At 44.5% G+C, this 17,647-nt stretch overlaps 1 protein-coding gene across 3 annotated transcripts in view; it reads left to right on the forward strand.

Annotated features, from left to right (window-relative positions):
• The first annotated feature begins 2,405 nt into the window (after nt 1–2,405).
• SYNE3 (spectrin repeat containing nuclear envelope family member 3) overlaps nt 2,406–17,647 on the forward strand; it is a 65,415-nt gene continuing 50,173 nt past the window's right edge. The window contains exon 1 of one of the 3 annotated variants that reach the window (XM_063160026.1): nt 2,406–2,472. Coding sequence is in view for 2 of the 3 variants with exons in the window: in XM_063160024.1 (XP_063016094.1) it covers nt 12,820–12,901 (82 nt within the window). In the remaining variant the exon portion in view is untranslated. Of the gene's footprint in view, nt 2,473–12,707; nt 12,902–17,647 lie in introns of those variants that run through there. The other 2 variants (XM_063160024.1, XM_063160025.1) reach the window with 2 other exon arrangements.

The following is a 17,647-nucleotide window of genomic DNA, read 5'->3' on the forward strand; positions in this document are numbered from 1 at the left end:
GCTGTTTGCCTGTGTGTAGGGATTTTTCTAACTCAGCATGTACAAGCTGTTTGAGGGAGTAGAATCAGATCCATGAAAGCCTCCACATGGGGAATTGCAGAAAAGGAGCTTAATTCAAGCAATTTTTAGATATAGTGATGTATTGTCCCCCACCAGCAAGCTTTCTGAATACAAGGGGTTTAAAAGATCTGGGTTTGCAAAGTAACCTCCTAAGGGATGGTTTCCTAAGGAATTAATCTCTGTCATTAACAGCGTTCATCTACTCACCATGATAACTGAACCTGCTTTCTTAAGGCAAATTCACAGAATTTTATGTTCTTTGTCATCTACCTATTCTAGACACATTCCTTTGGAGTGTAACCCTTCTGGATTGTATCCATTTCCTCACACTATTCCAAAGGCCATTGAGAGATAGTCAGCTCTGAATTACCATGGGCAAGGGCAGTTGCATAGGCATAGATTCAATTTTACACATTGTCTTTATGAACTTCCTCCAAGTAAATAGTCTGTCAAAAGCAAACTTGCGTTCACAGGGGTTCCAGGACAAGGGAAGAGACAAGAATCTTGACTCCATGTTTCAGAAGGCTGATTTATTATTTTATGATATATATATTATATTAAAACTATACTGAAAGAATAGAAGAAAGGATTTCATCAGAAAGCTTGAAAGGAAAGGAATGGAATATGGAATGATAAAATCCTGTGACTGAGCAGGCAGTCTGAGACAGCTGGACTGTGATTGGCCATTAATTAGAAACAACCACATGAGACCAATCAAAGATCCAGCTCTTGCATTCCACAGCAGCAGATAATCATTGTTTACATTTCATTTCTGAGGCATCAGCTTCTCAGGAAAAAAAAATCCTGGCAAAGGGGTTTTTCAGAAAATATCATGGCTACACAAACCAGCGAATGAATTATTTTCCAAGTTAGTTGAAAGGCTTGCCCAGTAACACAAGGAGATTACAGCACTCATTTGCCCTCTCAGTGACAATTTAAAAGGTCAGTCACCCCAAATTGTACCACTACAGTATATACTGAGGGCAGTTGAAGCTTCAAGGTCAGAACCAGCTGTAAAAGTGCAATCCTTACCATGAAGTTCTGACAAAATTTCCTGTGACCTTTTTCGCTGCTGGTAAGGGATAGGGATTCCTGATGCTTTGGGAGCAATATAAGTACAGAGCCATTGCAGTTAAGAGCGTGTTGGCACACGGATGGCAGATCACCTGGCTGGCTGTAGGCAGAAGGGAGCCCACGAAAGCCCAGGGAAGGCTGCTGGTGAAGCAGCCATCCCACCCGGCCTTAGAGCTGTCATCCCCTGCCTCTCGCAGGACTGGGGAGCTCACCCTTCCTTTTGAACTATGTATCTCGAGGCCCTTGGCCGCAGAACTGTTATGTGTAATCAGAGATTTTTATCGCAAATAGCCCGTTTTTCTGCTCGTTAGGCAGATGAACCGCCCAACTTCCCAGCAGCAGAGGGCAGCAATATAACCCCTGGCAAAGAGGACGGTTTAGTGCTTTATGAAATACAAGCTTTTCACAGGCTCATTCAGTTTGTTTATATTGTTGTTGAAATATGAAGAAGCTGTTCATTCTTTCCGCCTTCCCTCCCAGCGGCTCAGCACACAAGCTCATATGGCTACAACTTTCTGATGCTGCGGACGGAGCACAAAATGTCAATGACTTCCCTTCTCTCGCTGGGCTACAGAGAACCGACGCCGTGGCTGGCAATGCACCTCCACTGCTGCTCTTTTGCTTCTGATCTTTTTGCATAATTGAGCACACGCAGTAGGCTTTGTGCCTGGATCAGTGCTGCAGTGGAAACAGGTTTTGTTTCCTAAGTTTTCGTTGATTTTTTTCCCCAAAATACCACTTCGTGTATCCAAATAAATGCATGCTGGCAGTTGGCACTGCCAGTGATGAGCTGGTGTTGTTTCATGCACGTGTAAGTGCTGAGGTGCAGCCTCCCTGCTCGCTGGCCATTCAGAGACATTAACACACATCCCCACTTGTTGGCACGGAGCCACCGGCACGTGCAGGGATCGCCCGGGGCTTGTCGCCGGTCGCCTGGTGCTGGGTGACTCCCGGAGCTCCGAGTACCCCAGAACGCGACACTGTGAGAGATTCAGCCTCTCCTGCTGCATTTAATCTGCTAAAAATAGCAGAGTGCGGTGCTCGCCCGCCGCTGCCACCGCCGCGCAAGGACAGCCCGGCCCCGCCGCCCTCGGCGGGGGCTCCGCGGCCGGCGGCGCTAGCAGGGCAGGGCGGGCCGGCCCGGCTTACATAACACCGCCCGCCGGGCCGGGCCGCGGCGGCGAGGGCGGGCCCTCCGCGCAGCCCCCGCAGCGGCGGGGCCGGTGCCGGGCGGCCCCGCCAGGCTCAGCGAGCGCCCGAGCGGCCGCAGCGCGGCGGGGGAGCGGCAGCGCGGCCCGGGGCTGCCCGCGGGGGAAGCGGCGGCGGCGGTGCCGCTCGGTGAGTGCCACGGGCCCTGCTGCGCTGCTCGGGGCCTGTTGCCGGCGCTGGGGGGCTGCGGGGGGGAGAAGCGACGAGGCGGCGGCGCCTGGGACTGCACCGTCCCGTGTCCTGCCGTCCTATGCCGTCCCGTCCCGTGTCCTGCTGTCCCGTCCCGTCCCGCGGGCGGGAGCGCGGTGCGGCGCGGCACGGCACGGCACGGGGCAGGCGGGCTCGGCGGGGCTCGCTGTCAGCCCGCCCGGCTCCAGACCCGCCTCCTGTTGCTCGGCGCGCCGGGCGAAACGCGGCCGGGACAGCCCGGTCCCCGCTCGGCCGCCCGTCCGTGTAACGGGGAGAGCGGGCACCGCCGGGGCTGCAGAGCGGGAGCGCTGGCGGGGCTTGTCCTTGCCAGGACAGCTCCGTGGGTACTACGAGAGCTCCCTGTCTGCTCGTGCTACACCAAATACCGTAGCTGCAGTAACTGCAGCGTATCTCCCTAAGTAATGTACGCTGAACGGGCAAAGCCTTTTATTTAGCTTCTTTCAGAAAATCGCACCTGTCAGCCTGGTTCAGCACTTAGCTGCGTTCTGCAACTTTTCTTCAGATAGATGTCAGGCTCTTGCCAAAGCCAGTTGCTCAGCGTTACTGCCACATTTCTTCATCTGTAGGTTGCCGCTGCCAGGACTCTCACTGCGGTTTGCAAGGTCCTTGTTCCTCTTCTCAGAGGAACACTTCCCACTTCTCTCCCCTTCAAACCTATCGGATACATCCCAGCTTGGCTCTGGTTCCCCTTAAGGGGGTCTGACCTTGTCTCACATTTTCTTCCTAAACAGAAAATTTCCCAGTTTTTGTATTATAAAAGCAACTAACATTCTGTGTAACTTCTGTATGTAAAGTTCCCCCACACCCTAAAGTATACTGAGGCTTTCGTTTTTCATATACTGTTCTCTGCCATCTGTTTTATGTTTTATTTGCACATCCTTATTGGCTTGGCCTTGTGTGAGTTTAGATCTTTGTCCAGGAAAATTTTATTCTACTCAAATAGGTTAACAGACTGAAATCTGCAGGAATTCTGCATGTATATGATGACTAATTGTGAAAATTATGGTTGCAAGACACTGCTTTATTTTGTGAGTTTATCAGAGCAAGGATGCCTGTCTTCCCCTTTGCCTCAAATCTACACCTGGCTGTCTTGAATCATTAATGAAAAATAAAATCACTATGCTTCTCTTGCCACTTCCTTGCTGCTAGTTTTGGTTGTTACTTTTTAGCCCTTGGCATGGTGTATGTCATCTGAAAATCTTTGTACACAGTGTTTGTTTTCTGGGGAAAGAATTTTAAAAATGCCACAAAACTTTAAAAGCTGATTGGTTGCCTTCAAGTGTTTTTCTTCTTTTCCTGGAAGTGTCTCAATTCTGCAGCTGTTGAAATGCACATCAGCTTGGCACAGTCTCTGTGGCTGCCAAATGTGTGAGCCAGTTGGATCTCAAGGAAATGTAACTTATTGCAGTTGGTCTTGTGGCGACTCTTTGTTCCACAAGAAACAAACATCTTTTGGTGAGTCACAGCAGCATTGTTCCCTGCAAACTAGTTGTCAGGAAATGGAGTCTGACAATCCCAGTGGTCCCTCTATAAAAGCAGCTTTCCCCTACACCCAGTGCTGTTTCCATGTTGTTTGTGACTCATTAGATCCAGAGTCCCCTCAGATTCCCAAGGAAGACAGAATTAGCTGCTCTTCAGGGTGTGGTATTGTGGTGCTTGCCTCTCTTGTTGTATTTCTTCTGATAGTTCCAGTTGTTCCCTTCAGCCGTATTTCACTGCTCCTCCTTTCCCTCTCCCCTTGGCCAGGGCTTGTACCCTATCTCCAAGTCTGTTTCTGGCACGTGGCCTTTGTGCGCTAACCTCACTGGACTAACCTCATTGGCTTTTCTTTGGGAATAAGCCATTTTTTGTGCTCTATCTGTGGCTTACAAATCATCCTTAAAACTGTTGTATGCACTTGTGGATGCTTGGCTTCAGAATGTGGCTGTACCTGCATGCACATGACTTTGGAGAGCAATTCCACTGCCTCAGGGGATGCTCCACACCTGCATTGCAGCTTCAGAAAGATAACTGGCATCTGTTGGAAACAAGGTTTTTTGCCAGCATTTAATATATGTATACACATGAGTCTTGGTGTGTGTCCCTTATGTAATATTTTTTGCCATTTCTCAGTTTCTGCCAAGTATGACATAAGGAGAACAGCTCCAAGGTAATTAAGTTCCTGCAAATTTTGTAGAAACAGGCCAACAGGGAAAAGCAAGTCTAAAATCAGACACTTGCTAGTTTTCCCAAGTTTTTAGATCAGTGACTGAGTTATACATTCATATTTAGCCTCCATTTGGGAATAATGTGTTTGTTGCAAATGAAGCTGTAAAGACAAGGTGAGAAGGATTTTGTGAGTAAATGCTCCTGAACTGGCATCTCCCTTAAAACTTCAAAGAATACAAGTAACATTGATATGATACATTGCATTTTGAACATGGGAACAGAAAATTTTGGTACAATTCAGTGTATACTCTTAATCCATCAAGGAACACAGTTCTGCAGATCTGATTTCCTGAGGTGGCCTGGTCACAGAGTGCTTTGTTTTTACACCCTTGCATCTCCAGGGCACAACTCCTGTCTTTGTTCTGCCAGGCACACATTTGCACAAGTACAGAAGGGCTCTGATCTCACTATGATGACACTTTCTAGTGTCTTTAGATTTATTTTATTTTGACAAAATTGGCCAACAGTTTCAAGACTGCCATCATATAAACATAATTCCCATGAAACCAAGCAAAAGCAGTGACCATTCATCCTAACCCAAAATAATGTCTTCTAGCAGGACAAATCTCAGATCATTGGTAGCAATGACAAGATACTGCATTTCTGTTTTGATTTGGGGTTTTTCACTGTTAGTCCTTGTCAGTTGCAGATGGATTTTGTGGCACAGCTTTGATCTGTCCTCTCAAACATGTTCTGCCATAGACAGGTGCAGTACTGTCCTTAGAAAGGGCCCCCTTATAACTGGGTTGTGTATGTCTGTGTAAGGATTGTGGGCCAAGTGTGAATCTGGTAATTCAGGCATGTGAAATGAAAAGATCACATTGTAGCAGGAAAAATTCTTGAGCTCCAGGAATGTTAACAGAGAGTGCAACTGGCAAGGGAGTTTTTTCTTGGCATGTTTTCTATATGAAGACAAAGGTTTCATGTACCTGAGATCAACAGGAATAAATACCAGGTCCTTTAATACCTTTTTGAGTCTGGCTGAAAAAACCTTCTTACTGTCTTTGGAGCGCAGTAAGTGAAATACTTTTACTCTTGAAGGAAAATATATTCTAGGGTAGTGCTTACTGATGGTCAGTAATGCCTCAGCTTCTTCAGGCTGCAATTCCATGAAATTAAAACATTCAAAACAGGTGGTCAAGGTCCCTTTTGATCATGCAAGTCTGCTCTGAAACAACTGAATGATAGGAATTTAGTGTCTTCAGTTAATATTGGTTAAAGTAGTCTGAAATGACACAAGAAAAATTGTAAAGTGTAACAGTGTCATTAGCTGCTATCAAATGCAGTGTTTAAAGTTCAAAACAGCTTGATAATGATTAGTTATAGGGCCCAAATGTCACAGCCTTAAATTTTGCTTACATTTTGGTCTGAAATACAGTTTTATTGCCTGAGGCTGGTATTGGCATATGCAGACTTACAATATTTCTATGACTAATTGCAGTGTTGTCAGTATCAACTTAAATACAGTCTTGTTCTTTAGTTTGAAAGTTTACTCTTTGTTTTCCAGTGTTTGTTGAGGGTATAACAGTTGAAGTATCAAGGAAATGGAGTCTTTTAAACTGAAAGTGGAGATCCTTACATAAGGATTGCTCCTTACACACTCTTCTGCAATGCTGGAGCTCCAAGTTAGTCCTTGCCTTCCACAAGGAGGACTGATGATTCTGTAACAATGTCTGTTAGACATTGCTGTGGATGCACTGCTTTGTAGACATAAAGCAGCCTGAACTTTGCTTATCATATGTTCTTATATTGCTAATAAATTGTATCACAAGATGGTACTGCCTGAATTACAGAAAAACTATGCAGAGAGTAGAGCCCTGGGGTATTTAACTTCAGGTATCTGAAATGGCCCCTCCTCAATGCTGAGGAAAGAATGGTAGGTCTAACAGGGATGGTGGTTCTCACTGACACCCCATATCAGGTTAATAAGCAATCTTTGATGTCTCTGTCTATGTACACAGCTTAATTGCATTTCAAGGAAATTGCATTGATTTAATTTCTTTTCCTTAGACAGAAGTGACTTTCAATGTCTCTGCTATTACAAGCTTCTTTTCTATGTTAGATTTAAATAAAAGACATGGACTTGATAGTCCTTTATAGGACTTTATAGTCCTTCATATCAAGCAATTTCAAGAGAATTTCTGCTTTGACTATAACAGACTGAGGATTACAGGGCAGTCTCAGCCTTGGGATAACACTGAGCAGGTGCATAAAAAAACATGCTGTAAGAAATTAAAAGATAGCAGGAAACTAGGAGAACCAGGAGATTGTAATTTGATTGGAATTCAGGTGTCAAGCTGTGGCTTGTTTGTTTTGTTCTTGATTAGTGTTTATTTAGTGGCACTGAAAGGTGAAATACCTGCTGTTACAGTTGTGCTATGCAGAAAGCCTTTTGAGAAACATGACAGTAATACTTGGGAGTGCAAGCTGAGTGAGAGCCTCACGTGGCACAGCTTGTGCTGGGGAACTCACTGTTATATGTAGTAGATTTAGTGCCTGTCACCAGGGAATCCTAGATACACTTTACATAAGGCTGCCTGCTGCTCCCCTTGTGGTTGATTATGATTATAATAAGAATAGAAGGGATCAACAGCAATCACCTGGTGCAACTGCCTGACCACTCTGAGGCTGAGTAAGAATTGAATCACATTATTAAGGGCACTGAATGCCTCAAACACTGACAGGCTTGGGGCATTGACCGCCTCTCTAGGATACCTATTGCAGTGTTTGACCACCCTGTTAGGCAGGAAATGCTTCCTAACCTCCAGTCTAAACCTCCTAATGCGGCTTTGCCTGCCCCAAGTTAGCTCTGTGATCTTGAAGGAGCATGTACAGTCAGAGGTTTAAAATGGAACCAGTGATGTTGGATGCTTTGTGTGTTGCTGGGTCTGTCAAAGGCTGCATTGATTATGATGCTGTTGAGAGCACCAGTGTCTTCATCTGTGAACTGGGACACTAACATCTATTCCCACAGGGTACTCTTGATGTGTGTGGCAGCTGTGTTGTAGGTGCCAGGTGGGAGGGTGTCACAGGTGTGACAGAGTAAACCACCCACAGTGGATCTGGGTACCGTTTCATTTTAAAACCAACACTAGAATTTTCACCCTAAAAGATTATCTCACACATTGACTCGCCTACTCACTCATCTGGACTGAACAATAATAAATTAAACAGTGAAAAAAGTGTAGAGGTTACTTTTGGCTGTGTTTTATCTCCATCTCACATAGAAGTGATATGTTATTTAAAGCATTACATGCTTGTGTTATTTTCCTGCCATTATAATGAGACAATTGTATCATAAGAACATGTGTTGTTTCTGACTGAGGAGTTGTTTGAGAGATGTAACAGCTGGTCTTTATCCAGCCTCTGTGCCCCATTGTGGGTGCAGCCTGAAGGAGTTCAGGAAAGCTGAAGGTGGAAAGTGTACAAGCACTGATGTACCCACTGCATTTTCAAATCAGTTACATGCAAAGACTGATTGGGTCATGTGAAAAAATATCCTCCTACCTTAAAGTCTCTGTGATTAAATAAAAGAAATAATTTCTGTCAGTTCTGAAGCTGTCAGTTCTTCCCCAGGCTGTGCATTTCCTTTAGCTTAGATGATTTATTTTTCTTAATCCCAGAGTCTTTTCATGAGCACTTGAGTCTTTGGTAGTGGTTACATGAATGGCAGATGACAGCAGCTGGCAAATGTAGGTGATGTTTCTTATGTAAGTCAGCAGAATTGGTCTGTAGGTGCAGCAGGGTAAGCACAGGCTTTGTGTGAAGTACAAGACTTTAACCCTGGCTAATAACACTGGCTCAGTAAATGCCGCAGACGCGCATTAATTTAGATCTCCAGATTAAGAGAGCACCCAAGGAAAAATTTGCTTCTTGCCTTGTCTTTTAAGTCCACAGGAGTCAGGGTAGAAATCTTGGCTCTGTGACAGTATTGCCTTTGGCTTTACCAGAGCCTGGGATTTTCTCTTGTCTCCTCAGATTATAAACCTTCTGACTCCATTAGTTGAGCTGCTGGTGTGAAATACCAATCTAGAGAACATGTCTGCAGCCTAACAAAACAGAAAATATTTCAAGCATCTTTGGGTTATTGTTTGTTTGTTTGAGGTTTTTGTTTGTTTAGGTTGTTGTTTGTTTGTTTTGGTGGATTGGTTTGGTTTGGTTTGGTTTTTTTCTACAAGAGAAATTCCTGTTTGGGATGGAGCTACCAGCAACCCTAATGGTAATTTTGCCTTCAGTGTTACTTTATTTCTCCCTTCAGGTCTTTGCTTGTCCAGATATTGCATATTGTGATAATATAGAGACTCAAAAGCCATCTGGACACAATCCTGAGTAACATTCTTTACTAAGGGACACAGACTGAGCAGGGAGTTTGGATTAGATGAGCTCCAGTTGTCCTTTCCAAGCTCAGCCATTCCATGATTCTGTAAATACCTCGTGATGGAGGCGAGCTGGTGCTGTCATTCTGGTCTGCAGAGTGAAGTAGTATTTGCAGTCTGATTAAAGAGCTGAAGGTGTTTATTAAAACCACTTTTATAAGTAATTATGTCGGCACATTTAATCCCAATACTTAAAATGTCACAGCCCCCACCTTTTTTTAAGTCCTTTTATTGTTGAATGGTTAGTTATTGTAGTTAGTCAGTGCTGAGGAATCTGCCTGGATGTGCTTCAGTGCTCTGCAGGTTATTGTTTTCTATAGTGCCCTTCCTGTGTCAGCTATCACTGGTATTTGTGAAGTGCTGTTATTGCTACTAGCAGGTTACACCTTAGTTTGGGGATTTGCAAATAGATGTTTTTCTCAGTTAAGCAACTGTATCAGCAGCTAACCTACTTCTTGGTTCTTTTAGTCTTGTTCAGATCAGATCTGATATTTTTCAGGGTTTGGTGTGTGGGTTGAAATTTTTTTTGTTTGTTTCTTTTAATGCTAACTGGTTAATCAAAATACTTTCTTTGGTTGGTTTTCCTTGCTGAATGGAACAGAGCATAATGATGACCTAAGCCAAACCTTTAAGATGCTCAGCTTGCCAGGTGGGACACCTGAATCATTAGGCTGTGCCTAATGATTAGGTTCTTCATAACAATTCATGATTTACACAGAGTGAAACTGTGCAAAACCAGAAAGAGAGATCAAGAGCTTGATACCTGTCTGTGCTATCCCTGCCAGTACCTCTGAGCCCAGTACTCGGGACAGCCTGATTGCTTGATGTGTTTCTTTTCTGAAAAGTCCTTTCACAGCAATTCCAAACCAGATTCTTTGGTGAGAAGCTCTGACAGTCCCTTTACACCAATGTTACTCTAATTCACAACTAAAACATAGTTAGAAATATGTTCTGCGGAGTAGTAAGAATATATAACACAGTTGCTATGGTTGAAGAAGGATTTTTATACTGCTGCTCTGTTTCCTATCTAAGGGGTTTCATAGCTCTTTGTCAGAGCTTAGACAACACTATAATTTATAACCCTTGCAGCCCTGCTGGGGTGATGAAGTCTGTCTCCTGAGCAGTTAGAGGACAAATACATCCCTGCCTGCTTGAAGATGCAGACTGTTAGTGGGCAATGAGGCCACCCTGCCCCGAGTATCACTTACAGTAGATTAATCAGTGGGGCAGTGTAGTCATTTAACTCCGTGGGCTGCACTGGGTTTGCAGAAATGTTTCCTTCTCAGTGCCCATGGGCTGCTAGGTAATCTGAGATCATCCAACAGATGTGTTACAAGAGTTACAGCTGCAGCAGATGTTACCACAGTTACAGATGTAACTGAATCCCTCTTTGAATTTAGACATGTCAGCCCGAAGGAGGGGCCATTCAAATGCTTTCTGCTACCACAAGAGAAGTGATAGCTGGCCAGAAGAGTTTCATCCCTTGCTGAAACTGAAAATGGACTTCTTTATGTGGGAAAAAATGAGAATGGGAGGTCAGATGCTGTGAGGACATTTGGAATATTTTGCTGAACCTGGTTTCCTTAAAAAATACAGAAAAATGAAGTTCACTCTAAAGGAAATTATGCTCAAGTGGTAATGTGGTATTTATATATTTAAAACATGTTGTGATACTAACTTACAGAAAGTTTTGTGGGAATGCTGCATTTTTCACTGTTAGTTTGATCCTCTCATTGCTGCCTCTAGCTTGTGGCTGTCTGTGCTCACCAGGGGAGCTCCTCTGCCTTCTGGATTAGTCATCCAAAGAGACTGATTCTTACCTTGCTTTAGAAGCTGCTGTGCATAGCTGATGTTAGCCACATATGCTCTGCTTCTTCAGTACTACTAGTTTCAGTGCTTTTTTTTTTAAATATAAATTTATTTTTTCTTGTGGGACTATGGCAAATTTTCAGTGACTGTGGATATACCACAAGAGAGGGGAAGGGAAAAGAGATGAAGGGGTTCCCTTATAGGCATTTAAAACCTCCCATTGAAACAACACAATTCTAAAACAACCATGATTTGACTTTCAGATAAGTGGACCAATCTCCAGTTTACGTCCCCTAGGCATCATATAGTTTAGTCTGCATGTGTTTTGAGATGTTCTTATCCTGATTTGTTTTGAGATATTCATATAGTTCTAAGGATTATTCATGTTAACAAAAGGCTAACAAGACAGTTGGAAATAGCTGATATATCAGTTCCCTCTCTAGAGGTACAATCAGCACGGCTAACTCTTAAGATGTTCCTCCTCTTCTGTCCCTTGGGGTTTTTTTACTGAAATTCTGTTTGGTTGGCTGAGCTGAGGTCACTGCTGCACATGGGGGTTACAGCCTCTCTGAGGCCACTGGTCTTCAGTTAATTCTCTGTATTAGAAACTTCACAGGTTAGCTTGATTGACATTTTCTATTCCACTGTTCTTCTTCCACTAGGTTGTCATTAATCTTTGTTCCTCTCTTCAGTTTTTCCCTATGCTTTTCCCTTGTGCTTCCTGGTTCCAAAATGGATGAAGAGGCTCACAGCTTTATCCCTGTTTTTATCTGTAGCTTCTAATTTGGAGGTAGAATTCAAACCAACTTTTCCCCTCCATGTTTTGCTTTCACTGATTTCTCCACCTCTCCTCCATATTAGTTGTAATTCTAGAAATGCTGCTCAGTGTAATATAGAGTATGGCATACAGCAACTAAAAAGGTTGAGAGATTGTGGCCTTAGGGACCTGCTTTGCATTTGCACCAACTTGAGTAAGTGGCCCCTGTTTTGGTCCTGGAGTGTATTAGATGTACACCATTAGGATGATGCAAAGGGTAGTGGGCTAGATAGACCAAACCCGTGGGTATTATTGAATGTCTAAACACAGGATCTTAATTAATCAAGGGAGAATGCTGCTTTATATTTTCCAATAGTTTTGGGGGATTAGGGAAGGAAAATTCATCATGTGGTCCATCATGAGGGACAGGTAATGCCTGCAAAGTATATTCCACTCAGCCAAATTGTGCAGCAGAGGTATTTCCTGGAAATATCAGCTAACCTCCTTTTTGTCTTGCGTGATTGTAACTGAGAGCAGAATCTAGATTAGTGTGTCAGTTTGTGAAGGGAATTTCCTGCTAGAGACCTTGAGAGTGAAAAAGAAGTGGAAGATAAGGAAAATTATTATTATATTAGAGCACGAGTTAATGATTTGTAAAATCTCAGCTCTGACATACCTCTCTGCACTTTTACTTCTTGCTGGCCTCCATCCTGTGTATTCAGTTGCCATTCAGCAAACATCTGTCAGGCATAATAATTTCAAGCATTAATCCTCACAGGAATTAACCAGCTTGTTAGTTGATGACCTGAACTAGATAGTTTCTGGGGATTATTGCTATTTAAATCTCACCTACGTTTTAAACAGTGGCAGCATGCCCTGCTCTGGGTTTCTTTTCTTTCTCTTTTTATTTTTTTTCTGCACTGATATATCTTTGGGTTGCCATCTCCTCTTTCACTCCTGCAGCACGGGAGGAGGCAGAGAGGAAGTTCTGTGCTTCCTCTACATTAGTAAGGAGGAAGCCACAGGTTTCTCTTCGTGCCACACTTGGTCGTGCTGCCAACTGTGCTGAATTGCTGTTCTAACACCCAGTGGAGGCCAGGCTAGATTGGACCTGCCATGCTGGGAAGCCATCAGGAAACTTTGATGGAATCACCACAGACTTTCACCTACTCTTTTTACCAGATTTCCCAGGATTTTGGTAAGGCTTTTACAAGGTTACTTTTATTTCATAATGTAGTGAGATGGTTGTGACAGGCAGTGTGTCTGTATCTTTTGTCTTCTAATAACTTTTGCACTCATTTTCTGCTTCGCATTAAATTTCTCAGAGACGTGGAAGTGTTAAAGACATCAAGTGTCTTGAAATTTCACAGATTTGAATTTTAGTGAAAGGGGAACTAGAAGTCAGTGGCCTGCTGCAGGAGAGCCATGACAGAGGGTTCTGGCAGCAGGCAGCTGTGAAGGGTGCCAAGATCAGCCCATTCGCGCGCTTTTCTCCAGAGCCAGCCCACGCCTCCCTCCTGCCTGCTGCCACAGTGCTGGGGGAAAGGGTGGGGGCCCAAGGGTGAGGGCCCAGTGCAGTGAAATAAGGCTTGATAAATTGTTCTGTGAGCAGCAGCCAGGATGGGGAGCTCCTTGATGTAAGGCAGGAGAAAGGAAGCCAAAATATCCTGACTGCGGTGTGCAGCAGAAGGGTTGGAGATAAGGGACAGTTGGTGAAGTTAAAAGAGAAGTCTGTTGGGAGCTGGGAGTGTGGCTGGCACGCAAGACATGATACCAGCTTTTACAGCCCCAAAATGCTTGCTGAACTGGGACTGCTGAGATCCCTGAAGTTTCAGTTTAAGGTCACATATATAACTGTTGAAACATGACCTGGGGGTATGCAATAGGGAAAAAAGGGGATTAAAGAAATTCAGATTTATTTTTTAACTAGGGAGCATAGTTTGCACAAACCCTGTTGCTTGTGTTGTGCTCATTGAACCCAAACAAGATCATTGGAGGCTCTGCTCTGTGGTGCTTCAGCAATTGTCATCAGAGCTGGACATATTTTCCTTCAGGAAGAGGATAACTGGCTTCTCCTGTTTTATGAATCAACCTTTTGCAAGGTACCTGCTGAGCCCTGATCTGTAAATTGAAAGGGAAATACTGGAGAAAAATTTCAGTGATATGAAATGCCTTTAAAGTACAGCAGGTGTTTGTGTTACCTTTAGAAGATGTCTTTGGAGACTAGTGGGGAGATATTTTTATTTCTTTTAGACCAAAGTTGAGTTTGTGCCATGATGTCTATTACTTCTTGTAGAAGAATTCTGTTATTACTGGGGTTAAACAAATCTATAACTTTATACCTCTTCCTTCTTTCAAGTATTTGAGAATGGGTAGTGCTATGTCTGTCTGTGTGTGTACCAACCCTTGGCTGATAGGGACCCTTGTTGCTCTAAATGTATCTCTGTGTTAGCTCTCTGGCAGTCCCAGGGTGTCACAGACATCTTGTATGAAAAACCCTTTCCTTAGGATTTTTCCTCCTGAGAAGCTGAGAGGCCTCAGGAACAAAATGTAAACAATGATTATCTGCTGCTGTGGAATGCAACAGGTGCATCTGTGATTGGACTCATGTAGTTGTTTCTAATTAATGGCCAGTCACAGTCAGCTGGCTCGGACTGTCTATCCGAGACACAAGCCTTTGTTATTCATTCTTTCTTTTTCTATTCTTAGCTAGCCTTCTGATGAAATCCTTTCTTCTATTATTTTAGTATGGTTTTAATATAATATATATTATAAAAAAATAAATCAGGCCTTCTGAAACATGGAGTCAGATCCTCATCTCTTCCCTCATGCCTGGACCCCTGTGAAGGTTGTCACACCAGGGATATGTCCTGTAATATTTAGGGTGGAATTTTCAAACTTGCTGAGGAGCAGCACGCCCTGAGGCCCCCTTGGGGCCCGAATGGAGCACAGCTGCTTGATCTCTTCAGGAGTTTGTGGGGAAAATAAAGAACTTTGGTCTCTCGTAGTACTCCATTTCTGAAAGGCAGTTGCTGTGAATGACACGAGTGAGGAGCAGCAGCAATGGCTTTGCTCGTGAGGAGCAGCAGCAATGGCTTTGCTCGTGGGGAGCAGCAGCAGCAGCAATGGCTTTGCTCGTGGGGAGCAGCAGCAGCAATGGCTTTGCTCGTGGGGAGCAGCAGCAGCAGCAATGGCTTTGCTCGTGAGGAGCAGCAGCAGCAGCAATGGCTTTGCTCGTGAGGAGCAGCAGCAGCAGCAATGGCTTTGCTCGTGAGGAGCAGCAGCAATGGCTTTGCTCGTGAGGAGCAGCAGCAGCAGCAGCAATGGCATTGCTCGTGAGGAGCAGCAGCAGCAGCAATGGCTTTGCTCGTGGGGAGCAGCAGCAGCAATGGCTTTGCTCGTGAGGAGCAGCAGCAATGGCTTTGCTCGTGCTGCTCAGCACGGTCATTATCTGCCATCACCGCTTTAACTCTCCGGTTCCCCTTGGCTGGGGGCCGGCTGCCGACAAACGCGGCTCACTGCTGGCTCCTGCTGCCGGCTTACTCTGCCTGAGGGTTGATGAATCTCAGCAGGAGGAGGTTTAGACCCCTCTGGGTTTACAGACCCCAGGGTTTCAGTCCCGATCAGCCATAAAGGATTGTTAACACGGCGTTCTCCTCCCCGTCGCCAGTCCCGGCCGGCTGCAGGCCCAGTGAGGCCGAGCCCAGATGTGGCCACAGCGCCTGGGCAGCTCCCACTGTGGGAGGGGGACAGAGACGGGAAACTGCAACCCTTCAGGCAAAAATGAGTCACGAGAACGCAGCCTGTTTAATTCAATTCCAAAAATGTTCTCAACCACTCACAATTAATTCATAACCAGCGTTTTGCAGCGGTCTACTTTGTTTCTGGGATGAGGTTGCTGACGGTTCCAGCAGTGTGTTTTGTTTGGGACACAGGCAGGCCTTGTTTGCCTGTGGGTTTCTCTGAACACAAACCAGTGCTGTTTTGCAATATAAACCCTGATATTATCAGATTAATGCAAATACTACTTTTAATTATGTACGGAGTGCTGACTGTTTAGGTATAGCTATTTACTGTTTCGGTATAGCCTCCTGTATGTTGTTGACAGCATTGCAAGTGTTCATCTCTTTCAGGGGTGATTTGTCTCCTTCTTTATATAAATGGATCTTTCTGTTCCATGCAAATTAAAATCTGCTAATTTTTCCATAACCATATGCTTTGATCCCAAGAAAATAACTTTTAATCAACAGCTTTAGTATCTAAAATTAGTATTGTCCTACTTGCTACTTTTTTTCCAATTCCATAAGTCTCACTTTCACTCTATAAATATATCACTAGCATAACTGAACTGATAATGTTTTGAAAGATATAGCTAAGAAATCTTGTTTTGGAGAGTTAGTCCTTCAGCTGTTTTAAATGGGACAAAAGACCTGTGCCCTTAGAGCATTCTTGCAAAATACTTGCAAGTTTCTAAGAAATATTTCCGGTATATACTTGACTCTAAAGATTTATGAGTTTAAAAGCCATGTGCTTATTGCTCCAAGTTACACACTCAGAGGTGGAGTAGTCAAATGATAGTCAAAAAATATTTTAGCACTGATCTTGTAAGGGGAAAAAATTGCATGTTTAAACCCCCTCCCCCCAGATCCAAATGTGGAAACCGTGATGTGGAACAGGAAAGAATACAGACTTGCAGACAGATTGACATCCTGTAGCCCTGAGCATTCATATTACAACTGTGGGCCACTTCAGAACAGAGAATTCCTGAAGAAGGTGAATTATCCCACCTCTGGTATGGCTCCTTGCCTGGAAGTGCCCCCTCTCTTGCATGACTGGCTATGGAATTGCAGGGCTCCTACCCAGGCTGTCCCACCACAGCCTGTGGGTCAGGGCAGTGAATCCCCTTTCCTGGTGGGAGATCCAGCCCATGCTGAGGCCACATGCTCCAGCTGGGCTTGAGAGTCTCTTCCTGAGTATCTCTGCTTCCAGGGTGAAGGGCATGGGAGGTGGAAGCACTGCAGCTTGCACAGAGCAGTGGCAATGCAGCCGAAGTCTGTGACAGCCCTTTCTTCCCTCCATCACTCCATGTCCCTGAGTACACACTGATGCCTTCTTTCATTGCCAACCCCTTCTGTCTTGTCCTCTGTAATCTCTTTGGGACAGAGGTATTATCCTTTTAACTGTAGGGCACTTCTGCTCAGCCAGGGTGCTGTCACAGCTTACTGGTCCTGTGTGGCTTAACACTCTGGAGTCCTGATTGTGGCACTGGCCCTTGGGAGCTGCCATGTGACAAACTGCACTCAAACAGGGAGAGCTGTTCCCAGCCAGCCAGGGAAGATGGGCCATTTCTCATTAGGGTTCTGATGCCAAACCAAAGCTAAGCAGCACAGCTGAGTATGAAGGATTGCCAGGAAGAGTTACTTGGGAATAGTCTGCAGAGCAAAACTAATTTGCAAAGTATATTTGGCCAATAGGGATAACCACACCTCTGAGAAAATGAGGTTGTCTGTACACAACAATATGATCAGCAAAAGAGGAATGATTTCTCATTCCTGAATTGTTCCCTGATCTCTGGCAAGGAGCAGATCCCACGGGGGTTTATTATCAGTATATCAGTGCTGTGACTGGTGCCCAGTACTGAGGGATCATGCAGTTCTCTGGAGGATAAGTGGAAAATAATTGAATACATAAATTCTAGTCTCCAGAGACTGTGAAATTAATGCTGTTGGCTTGCAGGGCTTTTTTGTCAGCTGACTGATGGTAAAACTTAGGGAGCTGACAAAAGTTGAAACCAAATCTACTCAAGAACTTGTCCCCAGCTGCTCAAGATGCAGATTGCTGGTAAACCCACAGATATCTCTTGGGTAATCTCCCCATCAGATTCCCTGGACCTGAAGAATCTTTCCTGAAGTTGTAGAGCAGAGGTGTTAAACCTGTGATTTGA

Source organism: Melospiza melodia, chromosome 6 (genome assembly GCF_035770615.1).
Source record: "Melospiza melodia melodia isolate bMelMel2 chromosome 6, bMelMel2.pri, whole genome shotgun sequence".
NCBI lineage: Eukaryota > Metazoa > Chordata > Aves > Passeriformes > Passerellidae > Melospiza > Melospiza melodia.